General features: G+C 38.0%; 2 protein-coding genes across 2 annotated transcripts; both read right to left on the bottom strand.

Annotated features, from left to right (window-relative positions):
* Window positions 1–5,750: 5,750 nt before the first annotated feature.
* LOC107562548 (CD209 antigen-like protein E) lies at window positions 5,751–8,074 on the bottom strand. The gene is made up of 5 exons (XM_016247185.1): window positions 7,840–8,074; window positions 6,703–6,887; window positions 6,197–6,337; window positions 6,002–6,102; window positions 5,751–5,877 (listed from the first exon to the last, which is right to left on the bottom strand). Exons 1-5 carry the CDS (start codon window positions 7,973–7,975, stop codon window positions 5,751–5,753), a joined length of 690 nt encoding a protein of 229 aa, XP_016102671.1. The 5' UTR covers window positions 7,976–8,074.
* Window positions 8,075–10,491: 2,417 nt separating this feature from the next.
* On the bottom strand, window positions 10,492–12,491 carry aplnrb (apelin receptor b). The gene has a single exon (XM_016247257.1). It carries the CDS (start codon window positions 12,411–12,413, stop codon window positions 11,334–11,336), a length of 1,080 nt encoding a protein of 359 aa, XP_016102743.1. The 5' UTR covers window positions 12,414–12,491; the 3' UTR covers window positions 10,492–11,333.
* Window positions 12,492–14,940: the final 2,449 nt, after the last annotated feature.

The following is a 14,940-nucleotide window of genomic DNA, read 5'->3' as shown; positions in this document are numbered from 1 at the left end:
TATATATATATAAAGATTTGTGAAAGCTATTTATATAATATTAGAGTGTAATATTAGAGTAATCTTAGTGTTTGGACTCTGTGAAGAATAGTTAAGGAGGGGCTTGAAAAGAAAAAGAAGTTAGTACAATCAGGATTAATACAATATTGTTAAATTGCCAAAACGTTAAATAATACTTTAAGACAATCAGTGACATTCTGTGTCTAACACAATTAGACACAGAATTATGAGTTATTAGCCTTATTAGACATAACAAAATGTTATTTTGGTAATTTTTTAAAACTAGTAATAACAAACACATACAGTAAATTAATTATATATTACATCCAAATAAGTAAATGTTTAATCAGTTGAAAGCCATAGTTACATAATTCTTTGCTGTGCTGTTTAAGCTCAAATAGTTACTTAGTCTACAGTATCTTTGGCACTTTTAATATATCAACAACAGCCACAGGCCATATTGAGACTATTAAATACACCATATTACAAAAAAAAGGGACAAAGCTCTTAAGATCTGCTCCAAGATCTGAACTGAACAGAAATCTGGTGTTGCTACAGCTCAAACTGTAGAGTATGTGTCACATTTACAAGCTCAGACACCTACAGCAGATGTTCCTAGTGTCGAGTTGAAGTCGGTTCATCGTGGAACATTTGTGGTTGTCTCATATTTCCTTCTCAGTCTGCTAGCTGTACCTTTTTCCGGTTTGGGGTCATGAAAAATATTTAACTATAAAGCCTTAACCTGAGCAGACTTTGCAACATCATTAAAATCATTTTCAGCACTGACCAAATTGGAATCAAGAATAAGACGAGTTAAGTATATGAACTTGTGAGCAACATACACATGATGCCATATTTTGATCAATATCGACTTTTGAGGTATAAAAGCCATTAGCTTGTTTACTGAAACATTGGTCAGAAACGGTGAGAACGGATGCAGAAGATGAACTGACCACAAACCACACACGCTTACAAATTTCATGTTTTCTTGCCATGCACAGGGACATATTCTTATTCATTAAACAGAATCCTGTTTCAATGGACATTAAACTCTGATTCCAGACATTTCAAACACGACTAGTCTTCAACTAAACTATATAAATGTACTGACAACAAGATCAAGTGTAAAACCAACAAACCACAAACCAAAAAAAAAACTATTAAGTAATTTGATGCACTATTAAATTCTCAAATCACATTAATCAGGAGTCAGAACGGAAATGTGTGTGTGTGTGTGTGTGTGTGTGTGTGTGTGTGTCTGGGTGGTTTATGAGGACACTGCCTATCTCCATAATTCAAAAGGATTAAAAAACAATAAATGTTGTTTTGTAATTTTTTTATGATTATTATTATTATTATTTTAATCTAAAAATGCACACAGTTTTCTGTAAGGGGTAGGTTAAGGTGTAGGGTTGGTGTCGATAGAAAATACAGTTTGTACAGTATAAAAGCCATTACGCCTATGGAGAGTCCCCATAAACCACCTATATCAACGTGTGTGTCTTGACACTTCAAGTTTAGTTTAGAGCTTCTGCCCCCAGATGGCCCATTGAGATAATACAATTGTTTCATTTGTTTACTGATTTAAAACTCAAAATGTATGTTTAAAATACAATAAGAAAACTCTTTCCCCAATTCTCATTTTTATAATTTATTTGTAATTTATTCCTGTGATGCCAATCTGAATTTTCAGAATCATTACTCCAGTCTTCATTCTAATATACTGATTTGCTGCTCAAAAACATTTCTTATTATGATTATCATCATTATTATTGTCAATGTTTCAAACAGTTGCTGCTTAATATTTTGTGGAAACTGTGATACAATTATTAAGAGATTCTTTGATGAATAAGAAATGTAAAAGAACAACATTTATTTGAAAAAGATGATAAAATAATATAAAATTATTTGTTTCCTAATGGGGACCAAAAATGGGGACCAAAAAGGTCTAAATTTACTGGTATTACTAAACTTAATGTAGGGTATACCAGGTGCACACACACACACAGACATATTCAGTGTGTCATTGCTTTTAGACAATGTGGCATTCTAGTTCTGACAGACAGGTAATGTTTTCCCATTAAGGCCGTAATGTAGCTCAGCCTCATTTAATTTACTGCATACCATTTAAGATGTGCCTCTGTGAGCCTCTGTGATCACGAGCGAGCTGTCAGCTCAGCTCGCCTGAATGCCTGCAGCTGAACCGGCTGTGGGTTCAGCTGATGACAGGGAAGTCATTTAGCTCCAGTGACAGGCCTGAGAGAGGGAGAGCTTGAGACGGCCCTAAAACCAGCGCTCACAATGGAGAGAATAGAGCCGCTCATGAAGGGATGCTTTGTTCATCAGGGAGGATGAGTCCTCCTGGTCTCACACCCATAGATCCGGTGCGATCGCATCATGCATACCGCCGGCGTGCCTCTACAACCCACCATATTCAGTCTTTAGTCTCGCTTCTCACGCAGGATGAACCTCAGGTGTCTGAAGATGCTGCTTACACTCTTAAATATAAAGCTTCTAAAAGGGGGCCATTTTGGGTTCCTCAAAGTACCTTTCAGTTTTTTTTTTATGTGAAGAACATTTTAACAGTTTTCTACTATAAAGAACCTTTTGTGCAATGGAAAGGTTCCATGAATGTTAAAGGATCTTCATGGAACCATCAATGCCAATAAATAACCTTTATTCTTAAAAGTGTATGTTGAAGGTGTTGATGATCTTTGGCCTGATTCTGCAGTTCGGAAACGCTTCTGCTCCTGGCGTACGCTCTTCTGTGACCTCGAGTTCAATCATAAAGTGTTAAGGAAGTGTGGCTTGCTTTGTCAGACTATCTGCATTTTTGAGCTAACGGTCCCTAAGGGGCCCGAAGACACAGTGAGGGTCCTGAACCACGATGTGATGCGGTTGAAAGACAGGATTTCCCTGGACAGGAACCTTTCCCTCGTTGGACCCCCAACCTTCTCTGGCCCTGCGACCCCTATCCTGTGCACTAGAGCCCCTCTTCGCACTGGAGGAGGCGCAGGAGGCATGAACCAGGGCAGGAAGCCACGAGTCTTCCACAAGCTCCTTGGGGGTCATCGCTAGTTTCCCTCTACTGTAGCCATCGCTGACCTCCGGAATGAGGCTGTTTCTTGAGCCGCCCTCTCGTCCCATTGTTCTGGCCTAGTAAAGCCACACACGTTTCCTCAAGAGTTATTTTTGCTTGACTTGCTCTGTTGCCTTGATTTATAATGGATTGTGTCTCGACTGGGTCTTTCCCTTTTTATTCTAAAGGTGCGGTCACATTGTTGCTTGATGAGATTTTGTGGATGAAATCATTTCAATAGGAATCCACATGAACAGGAGTTTTACGTGAGGGTGAAAAGTTCCCCATGCATATTTCACTCATGTTCAATTTAGTCAAGTGAATTTGCTGAGCTAACAAACGAAAGCTACTTGGTTTGAAAGTGACTTATTTGTGATCTGTGCTTCATACATCATTACACTATTGACAACGGACAGTTTGTTTTTGCAAACTGAAATTTCGCTAACTGCACCTCAAGGGTGGAGGTTTCCATTGACTTTATTATTCCAGAGCATCGCATTGTCCACTTTTATACCATTGTGTAATAAAATGAGCTTCACTGCCTTGATGTACAGCTTTGGAGCTATTTGGACAGGAGGACTGTGTTTTTTGAGTTCTCTAGGATTAGTTCACCTCTTTTCCTGTGCTCACGATTGACCTGGGCAGTGACAAAACAGTCGCAATCAACACAAAGCCTCATTGACCAAGCTTCAATGACATCTACTGCAATAGTGTTAGCTCTGCTACAATATCAACACCCCATATGAATACTTAAGCATGGTCCAACTGTGTTTTAATGCATATTCATTGCAAGGATTAATAAGGGTGTGGCAGTTTGCATAGGTGTGGTTACAGTTTGTGGCCATCAGGAGCATTTACATTTACAAATGTATTAATTTAGTAGAGGCTTTTATCCAAAGTGACTTCTAATTAGGAATTCTACAACATAAATGAGAAGTGCTACAACCTATAATGCGCTGCAATACAAATTTCCAAACTTGTCCAGATAGGTCAGCCAGTAAAAGTAGGCCCAGAAAGTATCTGGACACTTGAAAATGGATCAATATCAGAGCATTACACAAAACATATTCAATCAAATAGCCAGTAAATTAAAAATATATATTTTATTTACTTGTCCCAGGTAATTTTAGTGTACACTACTGTTTAAAGGTTTATATGATTTTTAATGTTTTCAAGATTTTTAAAGTCTCTTATTCTCCCTCATTCATTTGAAATATGACTCTTTTGTAACAATGTAAAAGTCTTTACTGTCCATTTTGATCAATTTAACGCATCCTTGCTGAACAAAAAATTATTTTTTTTCAAAAAAGAAAACAAATCTGACTTACTTATGTCTGAAGGTTCTTACTGGCCTCAGTGGTGTTAGTGTTGTAAAACTAAGCTGTTTGATGAAGTTGTGTTGAATTCCAGACTGTCTGGGATGACAAACGACTTAGCCTTCATTAGACTGTGCTGAAATTGGTGTTATTTCATTTAGGTCAATCTGTCAGAAAGGCAAATTTAGATTTTCCGGGTACCATGGGGTCGTCCGACTGAAATGACGGGAAGAGCGTGTTACTGCCATAGTAGTGATAAGAAAATCTGAATGATTGGGCCCATTGAGGTTGCATGTATTAAGAAGAGAAGTGGGCCCAGCACCGAGCCCTGATGTACAACTGTGGTTAGCTGATGTGACTTAAATAAAGCAAGCAAGGACTGGATGCAAAATATGTATTTTAATTATGCTGTTAAGTGTGGACAGACAGCACATGCTGTAGTGTTATTGACAGATCTATTGTGTTACATCAAAACTGTTATGTTGGCTTTTGCTTCTTATGGCAGGACTTGTAATTGCCCATTGGGGCAGGAATGCGATGCTGTGATGTTTATTAGTTAATGAGTGTATTGTGTACTAAATGACTCATCTCCTTTAAAGTCTGTTGTTTTGTTTTTCAAGAGAGCAAGATTTGTGATGAACAGATTCAATTACAGGACATAAAAAACTTTACCTTAAACATACTGATGAAATATGTATTTGATATATTTGACAAATATGTATAAACTAATAGATAAAGAACACAACAGATTTAGTTTTATTTCAGGTTTAAATTTTATGTTTGCCAAAACTGTTAGGCTGTTTTTAAGCATCCCTCTTTGTAAAGTAAATATTTGGGATCTGAGTACCTGATACTGTTGAGTTCACTGTTTTTGGAAAATGAAGTAGATGAAAGCTTCTGTAATTGAATTGTAGTGGTTAAGAGTCTGAGGCCTTGATGAGGAAAGACAAATACACATCAGCAGTGATCCATCTATCACTAGAGTCACAGAGCAGAATGAGGGACTATCAGTCTGTCTGCTGGCTTTGATTGCTGTTGATATGACCAGCAGGGAGGAAAAACTGCTTAAAAGACCCTCTTCAAAGTAAGACACCAGACCACTGACACTTTCTCATGACCAATATCCAGAGACCTTAATGGAGTTGATCTCTATAATTATTTAGATATATAGCATTTAGATATATAACATTATATATATATATATATATATATATCAAATGTCATAAGTCATATTTCAAAATGACTTACTGTACTGTACAATAATAGAGTTAGAATCACAAATCAGAGTGACTTTTTTTCCAAAACACGATGGGTTTATTTTACTGCATGTACATATTTATTTTTTACGTAATGAGCTATGTTAAAATTCTTCTCTTGCAGATCCATTTTTTATTATAATCACATTTATCATCTATCCAACCTGATGAAGTAATCAGAGCACAGTATGAACCATATGAATGCAGATACTGAGAACTCCAGTACCTGAAACAACAATGAAGCAGATTCTTTTATTTTCAGTAGACTTCAGTCAGTTCTGAATACTACATGATACTGACTGTAGAGAAGGTTTCAGGCTTATGATCAGTTAAATTCAGTGCTCTCTCACCCATTTGCCATTATGGTGCCACCAATCCATTTCCATTCTCCCTCCATCTTTCCCAAACCAATCCAAAAATGATCAGAAACGGCAATCTTTTGTACAAAATCCTGTTTTGAAAAGAACAATAATCCATAAACATCTCAAATGTTTAAAAACAGACCAACCATTACTAGTTAAAAATCTGTTTTCTTTATCACTTACTTGTTCCTTTGAACTGTTTATGATCACCAGATCTGCTCCTTTCTGTTGACAGTCTCTGCTGCTGTCACTCCAGCTCTTCTTCTCAGATGAAATATAATAAAAACTGAAGTTGTAGTAAATCCATTTGAAGGGATCCTCTTGCTGATCTGTTAATAGAATGGTTTAGATATTAGTTTAGACAGGTTAGCTTTGTTCATATGCAGTATTCTCACTTGATGTTTAAGTCAACACTTATTTAAATTAGGTGAAATATTTTGAATGAGCACAGAACTACCTTGTTCCAAAAGTCCTTGTTGGAGTTCACCGGTCTTTTTTATCTGCTCTCTTTCTTCAGTCATAATTTTGTTCTCCTTCAGTAAATGTTCTTTCTCTGCTATTAATTTTATATTATTTGTAAATATCTGCTCTCTTTCTTTAGTCAATTTATTATTGTGGTTCAGTATCTGCTCATATTTAGAAAGTATTTGCTTGCGTTCTTCAGTCAGGTTATTGTTATTGTACAGTACCTGCTCATGTTTGGTAAGTGTCTTCTCTCTTTCTTCAGTCAGGTTACTGATGTGAGTTAATAACTGCTTTCTCTCGGAGGTGAAACACACACACAGCACTATTACAGCAATCAGCAGAAGAAAACACAGCAGACACAAACACACTTCAGCTGCTCTGTGCTTTCTGTTCTTCACTGAGACACTTCCTGTGGACAACAAACATGAGGTTAAAGGGTTAGTTCATCCAAAAATGAAAATTGTGTCATTAATTACTCACCCTCGTGTCATTCCAAACCCGTAACACCTTAGTTCATCTTCGGAACACAAATTAAGATATTTTTGATGAAATCTGAGAGCTCTCTGACCCTCAGTAGACAGCAACACAACTGCAATGTTCCCAGGTCCAGAAACCTGTGTTGCTGTCTATGGAGGGTCTGAGAGCTCTACATTTTTGAGTTACAAAATTTGATACATGAATTTTATATGTAATACATTTCTACAAAAATGTACTGTTTACTTACAAATGATAATATAAATGTTCTACTGTGTACTACAGTATTCATTTTTAGCAGTCAATTTTTACCTTCTGTTGAAATATCTAAATAGCTAAAATAATCAAATACAATCTTATAACACTGATAAAAAAAAATCTTATTTTGGTGGTATTGGCAAATTTACTGACACAAATTTTATGACTAGGCTTTGAAATATGAATTAAAGGTTTTGAATGAGTTATTATTAGATTTTGCAGACATTTGCACTTACACTCTTAAAAATAGGTTAAAAAGGTACTTTATTGGCGTCTATAGTTAATGAAAATGCCAGTAAAGTGACATGAAAAAATTGTAACATCCATGAAATCTTTCTATTCCACTAAAGATATAATGGAAAAAGATTCCTCAGAATATTTATCTTCACTGAAGAACCTTTAACATCCATGGAATGGACAACATGTTCTTTATATTATTGAACTCTTCTTCACTCTAGGTGTGAAATAGGGTTCTTTTAAAAACTGTTCACTGAAAGGTTCTTTGAAGAACCTAAAATGGTTCTCAATAGCATCGCTGTGGAAACCCCCTTTTGGAGCCTTTATTTTTTAAGAGTGAGCAGTTTAAAGAATGTTTACAAAAATGAGCCAAAACTGATAAATTACATTACCTGTGTGTTGAAGTGGTTGTCGTCTCTCTGCGTGAGTCCTGAGATCATGATGTCTCACAGTATCTGCACTGTCATAGATAGCCACCATCATCTCCACTCGTTCTCCTCTGTCCATTTCCATAGTCTCAGTCCTCATTATCACATATAATCTCAGTTATCTCTGATCTATAAATGTTGTGTAATATAATGTGTGTACGCTGTCTGGTTTCAGATTGTTTAGGTTGCACGGCTTTGCATTTCATGGAACTACAATCAAATTGAAAGCGTTGGTGGACAATGTGTGAATCATGTGACATTAAAGCTGGCAGGAAAGGAAAGGGGGAGAGGTAACACGAAACATAGATGTAGGTCAAGCAATCATCTCATCGTTTTCTGTCTTTTCTCTAATACAAAAGTGTGTGATTTCTGTACCATTAGTGTCACTCGATGGATTTACAGAAATTATTGTTTTCAAACATGTTTCCTCAAACAGTTGCCCCTGTCTTCCAAACTGCTCTGCCACCAAAACTCATGTTATTCGTTGAGACGATGCTCAAATAAACAGAACATTGATTTGTTCCAAGGTATTTACAAAGCTTCACAAATGCTTCCTCATTCTCTGAGTATATTACAGGGATAGTTCTAGGTTGCAACAATCACTAGAGGAAGACGAAAGAAGACGAAGAAGTTAAAACGTCTTGATGAATTTTTTATTACAAACACACATTGTGAAGCACAAGACAGCAGAATGTCAAGATAAGGAATAAGGAATGTAACTTAGGCAACAAAGGGGTGTTCTAAAGGTGTAGCGATTAACTTTTTTAAGTGGAGTGAGTTACAAAAGATTTTTGATGTTTGATTTCATGTTCCCTTTGTTTGACTTGACACCGTCAGGTTTCCCTCTTCTACCATATATATGTTTCGCTTTAAAGCACAGGAAGCAGCTCATTTAACACATGCATTTTCACACCATGAAATTCACATTTATCAGGGAGATTAAATTACTGTTCTAAATCTTTACAGCATCTTTGAAAATGTCCCTGGAATTATCGTCCAGATTTTCTTTGAAACCCCAAGGTATAATTTGACACCTGCGGGCAATACTGAGCCCAACATTAGATCTGTGCCCACATACCGCAGCTGTTAGCAGAGAAATATGGAACATGTTTGCAGCAGACACCAGAAACATGCAGCAGCTTCACATGACCCTGTTCTAGTGTTGTTCTTCCACTTACACATTCCTTATTGAATCATTCATCCATACAAGCTCACATTCTACTGTTAGGAAATATTTAATTCACTGGGCATCTAAGACAGGCAACAGTTTCCTGTATTCTGTTACCCATGGTTCACTTCACAGCCCTGACGGGAAACAAATAAACAAACCAAAATAAACACAAAGGTGGTCACTAGCCCACACACACACACTAGCAACTGCACACACAAAACACACTTGTGCTGTCTCTACGGGCCATTTATATAAAAGAAACACCCTCTATTTTTTCCATTTTCCTCTACTATCTTAAAGTCCCTCCCTCTTGTTTCTGCTTTTTGTTTCCACTCAACAGACATGTGTTTTGCCCGCCTCATAATCTCTGTACTGTAGTGTGTTCAGTCTGTCTGCTATTTAATATCGATTATGTGGTAATCTTCAGATTAGATGTAATTCACTTGTTCATCAACTGCCTGTTAGTGTTTTCTTACATTTACATTTATTCATTTAGCAGATACATTTTATCCAGAGTGAGGAATGTAACACAAATAATGAGATGTCTTTACAAATGAATGATTTTTACATTTTAATTCAAAAGTAATGTTTTCATTTTTTATGCTTTTATTTTATTTTTTGTCTTTTATTGTGTTTCTAACTATTACATAAGTGGTAAATATATACGCAAATAAAGTTCTGAACTCATTGTTTTCAACTTTTGTGGTTTAAATTGAATCTTGATGCACATACTGGATTTATCTCTGTTGTTTATGTTATTGATAATAACCATACCTTTTATTATGAAGATATTAATCTATGCTGAAGACATCAGTCCCACTAATTACTTCAGATTAGCACAGTCTCTCTGACAATAATTATATCCTGACCAAAGCTTATTAGGGAGCTTAATCATCAGAGGTCTGTTTAGGGGCTGATGACCCTCCATATGCAGAGTAGGCATTTCTTTTCTTTTTTTTTTGGCAAAATACCAAAAGGATGACTCATATATTCAAGTAATTAAATGCATTAAATAAATACAACCAAAATGGAAAACTTATATAAATGGTTAATTGAAATGGTTTTTAAAATGACCAAATATGTGAAGATATTTATTGAAAGGCTTATTACTTGGCATCAAAGGGGTTAATATTTTAGATCATGATCTTTTTTTATACATGCATACTCTCAATGAATTGCTCCTTAGTGTTGAGTCTGAGTATGCAACATAGACGTACAAAAAGTACAAAACAAGAAACGCAAGGAAATCAGCTTTAAACATGCATTTCCTGTCAGTCACTTGCTTTGATTTTGAACTGACTTGAGGACAATAAGGGACAAAGCAACTACCCTCATTCCCGCGTTTAACAGGAAAACACCACACATGATGGAACGTTACAAACATTCCAGTTGAATCCATGAGTTTTAACGGATGAGGCACAAACAAGAAATTCGTTATACAGGTTTTATTCATAGAGTACTGCATAAAAGCATCATACAGCAGTTTTTTTCCCACAAGGTTATGTCAAAATAAAAAATTCACTGGCACACATTCCATTAGCTCACACTTACACGCACAGTATCTCATCTGTCGAAGCTGTCACCTATTAATCGGACGTCCCTTTCCCCGACAACATTTGTCAACTGCCATCTGTCTGTCTGAGTTCACCCCCTCCATGTTTTCGTCTCACCCACCTCCCCCTCGAAAGTCTTTAATCAAGCTGCAACAATTCTTCTCAAGTAAGGCACCCATCCCTCCCACCCTATCTTGATGGTTTAGATAAGACAGACTGGACACCGTTCTTATCTCTGCCCCTTATGAGCAAGTGCTTAAAGGACAAAAAATTAAACAAGCAACCGAGAAAAACAAGATGGTAAAGAGCACGGTTAAATGCACTAATACAGTTTCAAAAGTACAGAGTCCATAAATTGCTCTCGAACCCCTCCGTGGACCACCCACCACCCTGCAGCTCCATGTAAGTCTATGAAACTCCAGAGGCAACTAAGAGAAAAGCAGAAAAGCCCTCGCTCGTTCTCCCCAAATCTGTCCCACACGTCTGGAGCGCAGCTGTCAGTGGGGGTCTGCTCCGGTCTGCTTGTGGTCTCCAGGACAAACAGACTGCATCAAGTTCTTCAGAACCAGAACGGTTCACAGAGTACCCGTGTTTAGTCCCGGGACAGGGGAAGCTGGTTCCTCAAGTTCCCACAGTCAGATACAAAAAGAAAGTCTGCTTGTCCCCAACAATTGAGTTCTTGTGAAGGATGTAACAGTTGTTGACTTGTTTGCATCACCCTTCCATCCACCTCCTCACACCTTAGTAGCTAGCGACTGGGCCTCGGTCTTCTGTGAAGAAAGGGAGCTGGCAGGACTGGCGTGAAGGGCTTTCTTCAGGTTGAGGAGGCAGAGGCACTGGGAGCGGAAGCGGAGGTCGAAGAAGGCGTAGAGGAGTGGGTTGAGGCAGCTGTTGACGTACGCCAGGCAGGTTGCGTAGGGATGAGCCAGAAGAAGGAGTTTCAGGAAGGTGCAGGAGTCAGGAGCAAGGTTCAGGTACGAAAGGGCATCCATGGTCTTCAAGACGTGAAAGGGCATCCAGCAGGCAGCAAACACCACCACCAATGTGGTGATGATCTTGAGCAGGCGACGCTTGCGCTGGTCCTCCTTGCGCAGGCTGTTGAAGTGACGTGTGACGGTGCAGCCGATGAATCCGTAGCACACCATCATGGCCAGAAGGGGGATCAGAAAGCCGAGAGCAGTGGAGGAGATGCTGAGGCCGGCGATCCAAAAGATCTCCTGGCCCGGTTTGCTCACCACCAGGCTGAAGTCCATGGCGCAGGAGGTGCGGTTGGTCATGGCGTCGAGCACCGTGGTGCGAAACAGCAGCGTCGGTGCAGCCAGCACACCTGAGAGGAGCCAGATGGAGGCCAGCGAGGCCCGCATGTGTCCTCTGGTCCGCAGCTGTGTGCTGGTGAGGGAGTGAACAATGGCCATGTAGCGGTCCAGGCTCAGGCAGGTGAGGCAGAAGACACTGGCGTACATGTTGAGCAACACCACATAGCTGCTGATCTTGCAGAGGGCCATGCCAAAGGGCCAGTGGTATCCCAGGGCGGTGTAGACAGCCCACAGTGGCAGGGTCACCACAAAGGTCAGGTCAGCAAGAGCCAGGTTTCCAATGTAGATGTCTGCAGCTCTCCGCTTGGACTGAGCCCGCCATACGGTGAAGATGACCACACCGTTCCCAGTGAGGCCCAGGATGAAGATGAGCATGTAGAGCACAGGAATCAGCGAATATGACGGTTCCCACTCGTCAAAATCACACATTGAGTTGTTTACTGTCTCGTCGTAGTCATCTTGGCTGTAGTCAGCAGTCATGTTGTCCATGGCATTCATTCCTCCGAGGATCTTTCTGTGTTTAAAGCATCTAAAGTAATGATCACAGAGAAGTCAGCTTGTGAAGTGTTCAGGTCAGAATGTGCTTTCAGCTGGACAAACTGTGGCTTTTAAACCCTCAGGATCTCACACTCCCCTCCCTTCGCCCCTGACCACGCCCCTCTGCCCCGGAGACCCCGCCCCCTAAATCGATCTCAGCACTGCAGCTCCTCAGGAAAAACCCAGCGGATTAGAGAACGAAATATAAAAATACCAAGTAAACACAAATATTTTACAAGCAGAACTGCTGATAAACAGCACGTACATTCAGAAGGGGCATCACAGTCGCAAATCACTGCTGTAAATAAGGCTGTAAATAGAGAATAGAGGATTAGAGGACACCATCAACGATTATAGAATTTTTTTTTCTCCATGAAATCAATTTGTTTAAATAAATGAATGAATGAATGGATAGAAGTACGGAATTACACTGCAAGAAACCGCATATGTTAACATGGTGCAATTTTATTTTATTTCTTAATCAATTGCTTTTAAGTTACAGTGCATATTTGTTTGTAAATTATTTATGTTATTTGATTTTTTTAATTATATTTGATTTGCACACACACACACACACACACACACACAACCTACCACTTTACTAGTAACAACACTACATAAAAACTGTATCATAATAATACATTTAGTACAAGAAGTCTGAGTTTTACTATTGTAACAATAGAAAAAATATTAAGTTGCTGAGTCTCAAAATAGAGCACAACTCTATCATAAAAAATATAATTGCTTTAATGCTTAATAACATTAGTGAATCATTTTCTTGTTCATATGATACTAACCATTTTAGCTGCCACAAATGACATATTTAAAGCAAAACATCAAAGTGGTGCTTTACATTTATTTGTTAATTAATTAATAAAAACAATAATAAATACATACATTAAAAAATGTAAATACCAAAGATTTTCAACTATAAATATTAGATGCTATAGATATAAGTTTGTTACATATTTTAAGGTAATAACTTCAAAGTTATACAATTTGTCCTAAATTAGATAAATAAAAACACAAACAAATAAGTACTGCACAAGGAACTTAATTTAGTGAAACTTTTTTTTCAGCAAAAATATAAAAAAGCCTTAAAAAGCCGACTTTTTTGTTTGTTTGTTTGTTTGTTTTTTTATTCCAAGCCTACATATAAATCATTTTCTGATATTTTTCTTTGTTAAACCAAGGTCTCTTGTATTTTACTTTCTATTTAGTTAGTTAATTAATTAGTTTTTTTAACAGTGTTACAATTACCCCCATATGTGTTTACAAAGAAATACTCAGAAATTGCTAGTAAATTTCACAAATAATTACAAATAAGTAAGTTGCAAGTTGAATTCAACATAAAAACATGAAGTAGAAAAACAGAAGTAGTATTTTCTTGTAAAACTTTCTCCAATAATCTTTTATTTACAATATATATACACACACAAACAAATTATATATATATATATATATATATATATATTTATTTTTTATTTTTTATTTTTTTGTAACAAACATGATAGAATACTGTATGGGTGCCACCAGCAACAGTGTTGACCATGTTAACTTTTAACCAAAAACCAAAGTAAATTGCATCTTAATTTTCTGAATATGCAAAAAAAAGAAAAGAAGAAAAAATCACTTTTAGACCTCCTTTTGGTCTAAGTCTTACCATTAAAGAAGCACAATCCTTCCGTCTCTCTAACAAGACAGGATGGAATCAGCAAAGTGCATCTAGTTGATAATTGTGCTAAAAATTTGTGTTTGTGCATTTCTTGTATTTTTCCCACTGTCTCGCTCCTCCATGTGACTGGCATGATAAACTGAGTGTGAGGAGGGTCTCCGGTCTGTTTAATGTTTGATGAACAGCCCCCCTGTGTCTGTCATGTGACAGCTGCGTCTCTCAGGTGTTGATATGCTCTGACCAGCATCTCTGGCATCACACACGAGATTAGGCTCAGAAAAGAGCTTCATTGATTTGCCTGTGGATTCTGAATCTTAAATGTTGAGTGATCCCACATAGAGGCATTTTTAAATGTGTAAGCTTTTCCTCTTAACATGGAAAGGTGTGGCAGTCTTTTACAGCACCCCACCCGTGCTTCATTGACCGATTCTAACAAGAGTTTCCGACTCATTGACACCAAGACGCTGAGCACCAGGGACGGGACAGTGAACGAGTTCACACCTTGGAGCCGTCGCATGGCCGCTTCTTTTCACCCCTTGAGCACACTACCTTCTGCCTGGCAGTGTATTGAAGGTGTGGATGTTTGTTTTAAATAATTTTCAACTACAGTTTCTAGTCAGAACCTGAAATGCATGGAAATGCGATTAGCAAGGGCTCGGGATGGTTTGAAAACAGGATCGCGGGATCAAGAGTCTGGACAACATCTGTATGCTCTTCCTGGAGACAGCAAGGAAGCTAATCATATGGCCAAACATCCCAGGTTACTCAACGCCCCTTCCTGTCCTGATGAAAACATCAATCATCCAAACAAGA

This window comes from Sinocyclocheilus grahami, unplaced genomic scaffold, assembly GCF_001515645.1.
Source record: "Sinocyclocheilus grahami isolate Dianchi unplaced genomic scaffold, SAMN03320097.WGS_v1.1 scaffold828.1, whole genome shotgun sequence".
NCBI lineage: Eukaryota > Metazoa > Chordata > Actinopteri > Cypriniformes > Cyprinidae > Sinocyclocheilus > Sinocyclocheilus grahami.
Note: the sequence above shows the minus strand (reverse complement) of the source record. Positions and strands in the feature narration are given on the sequence as shown.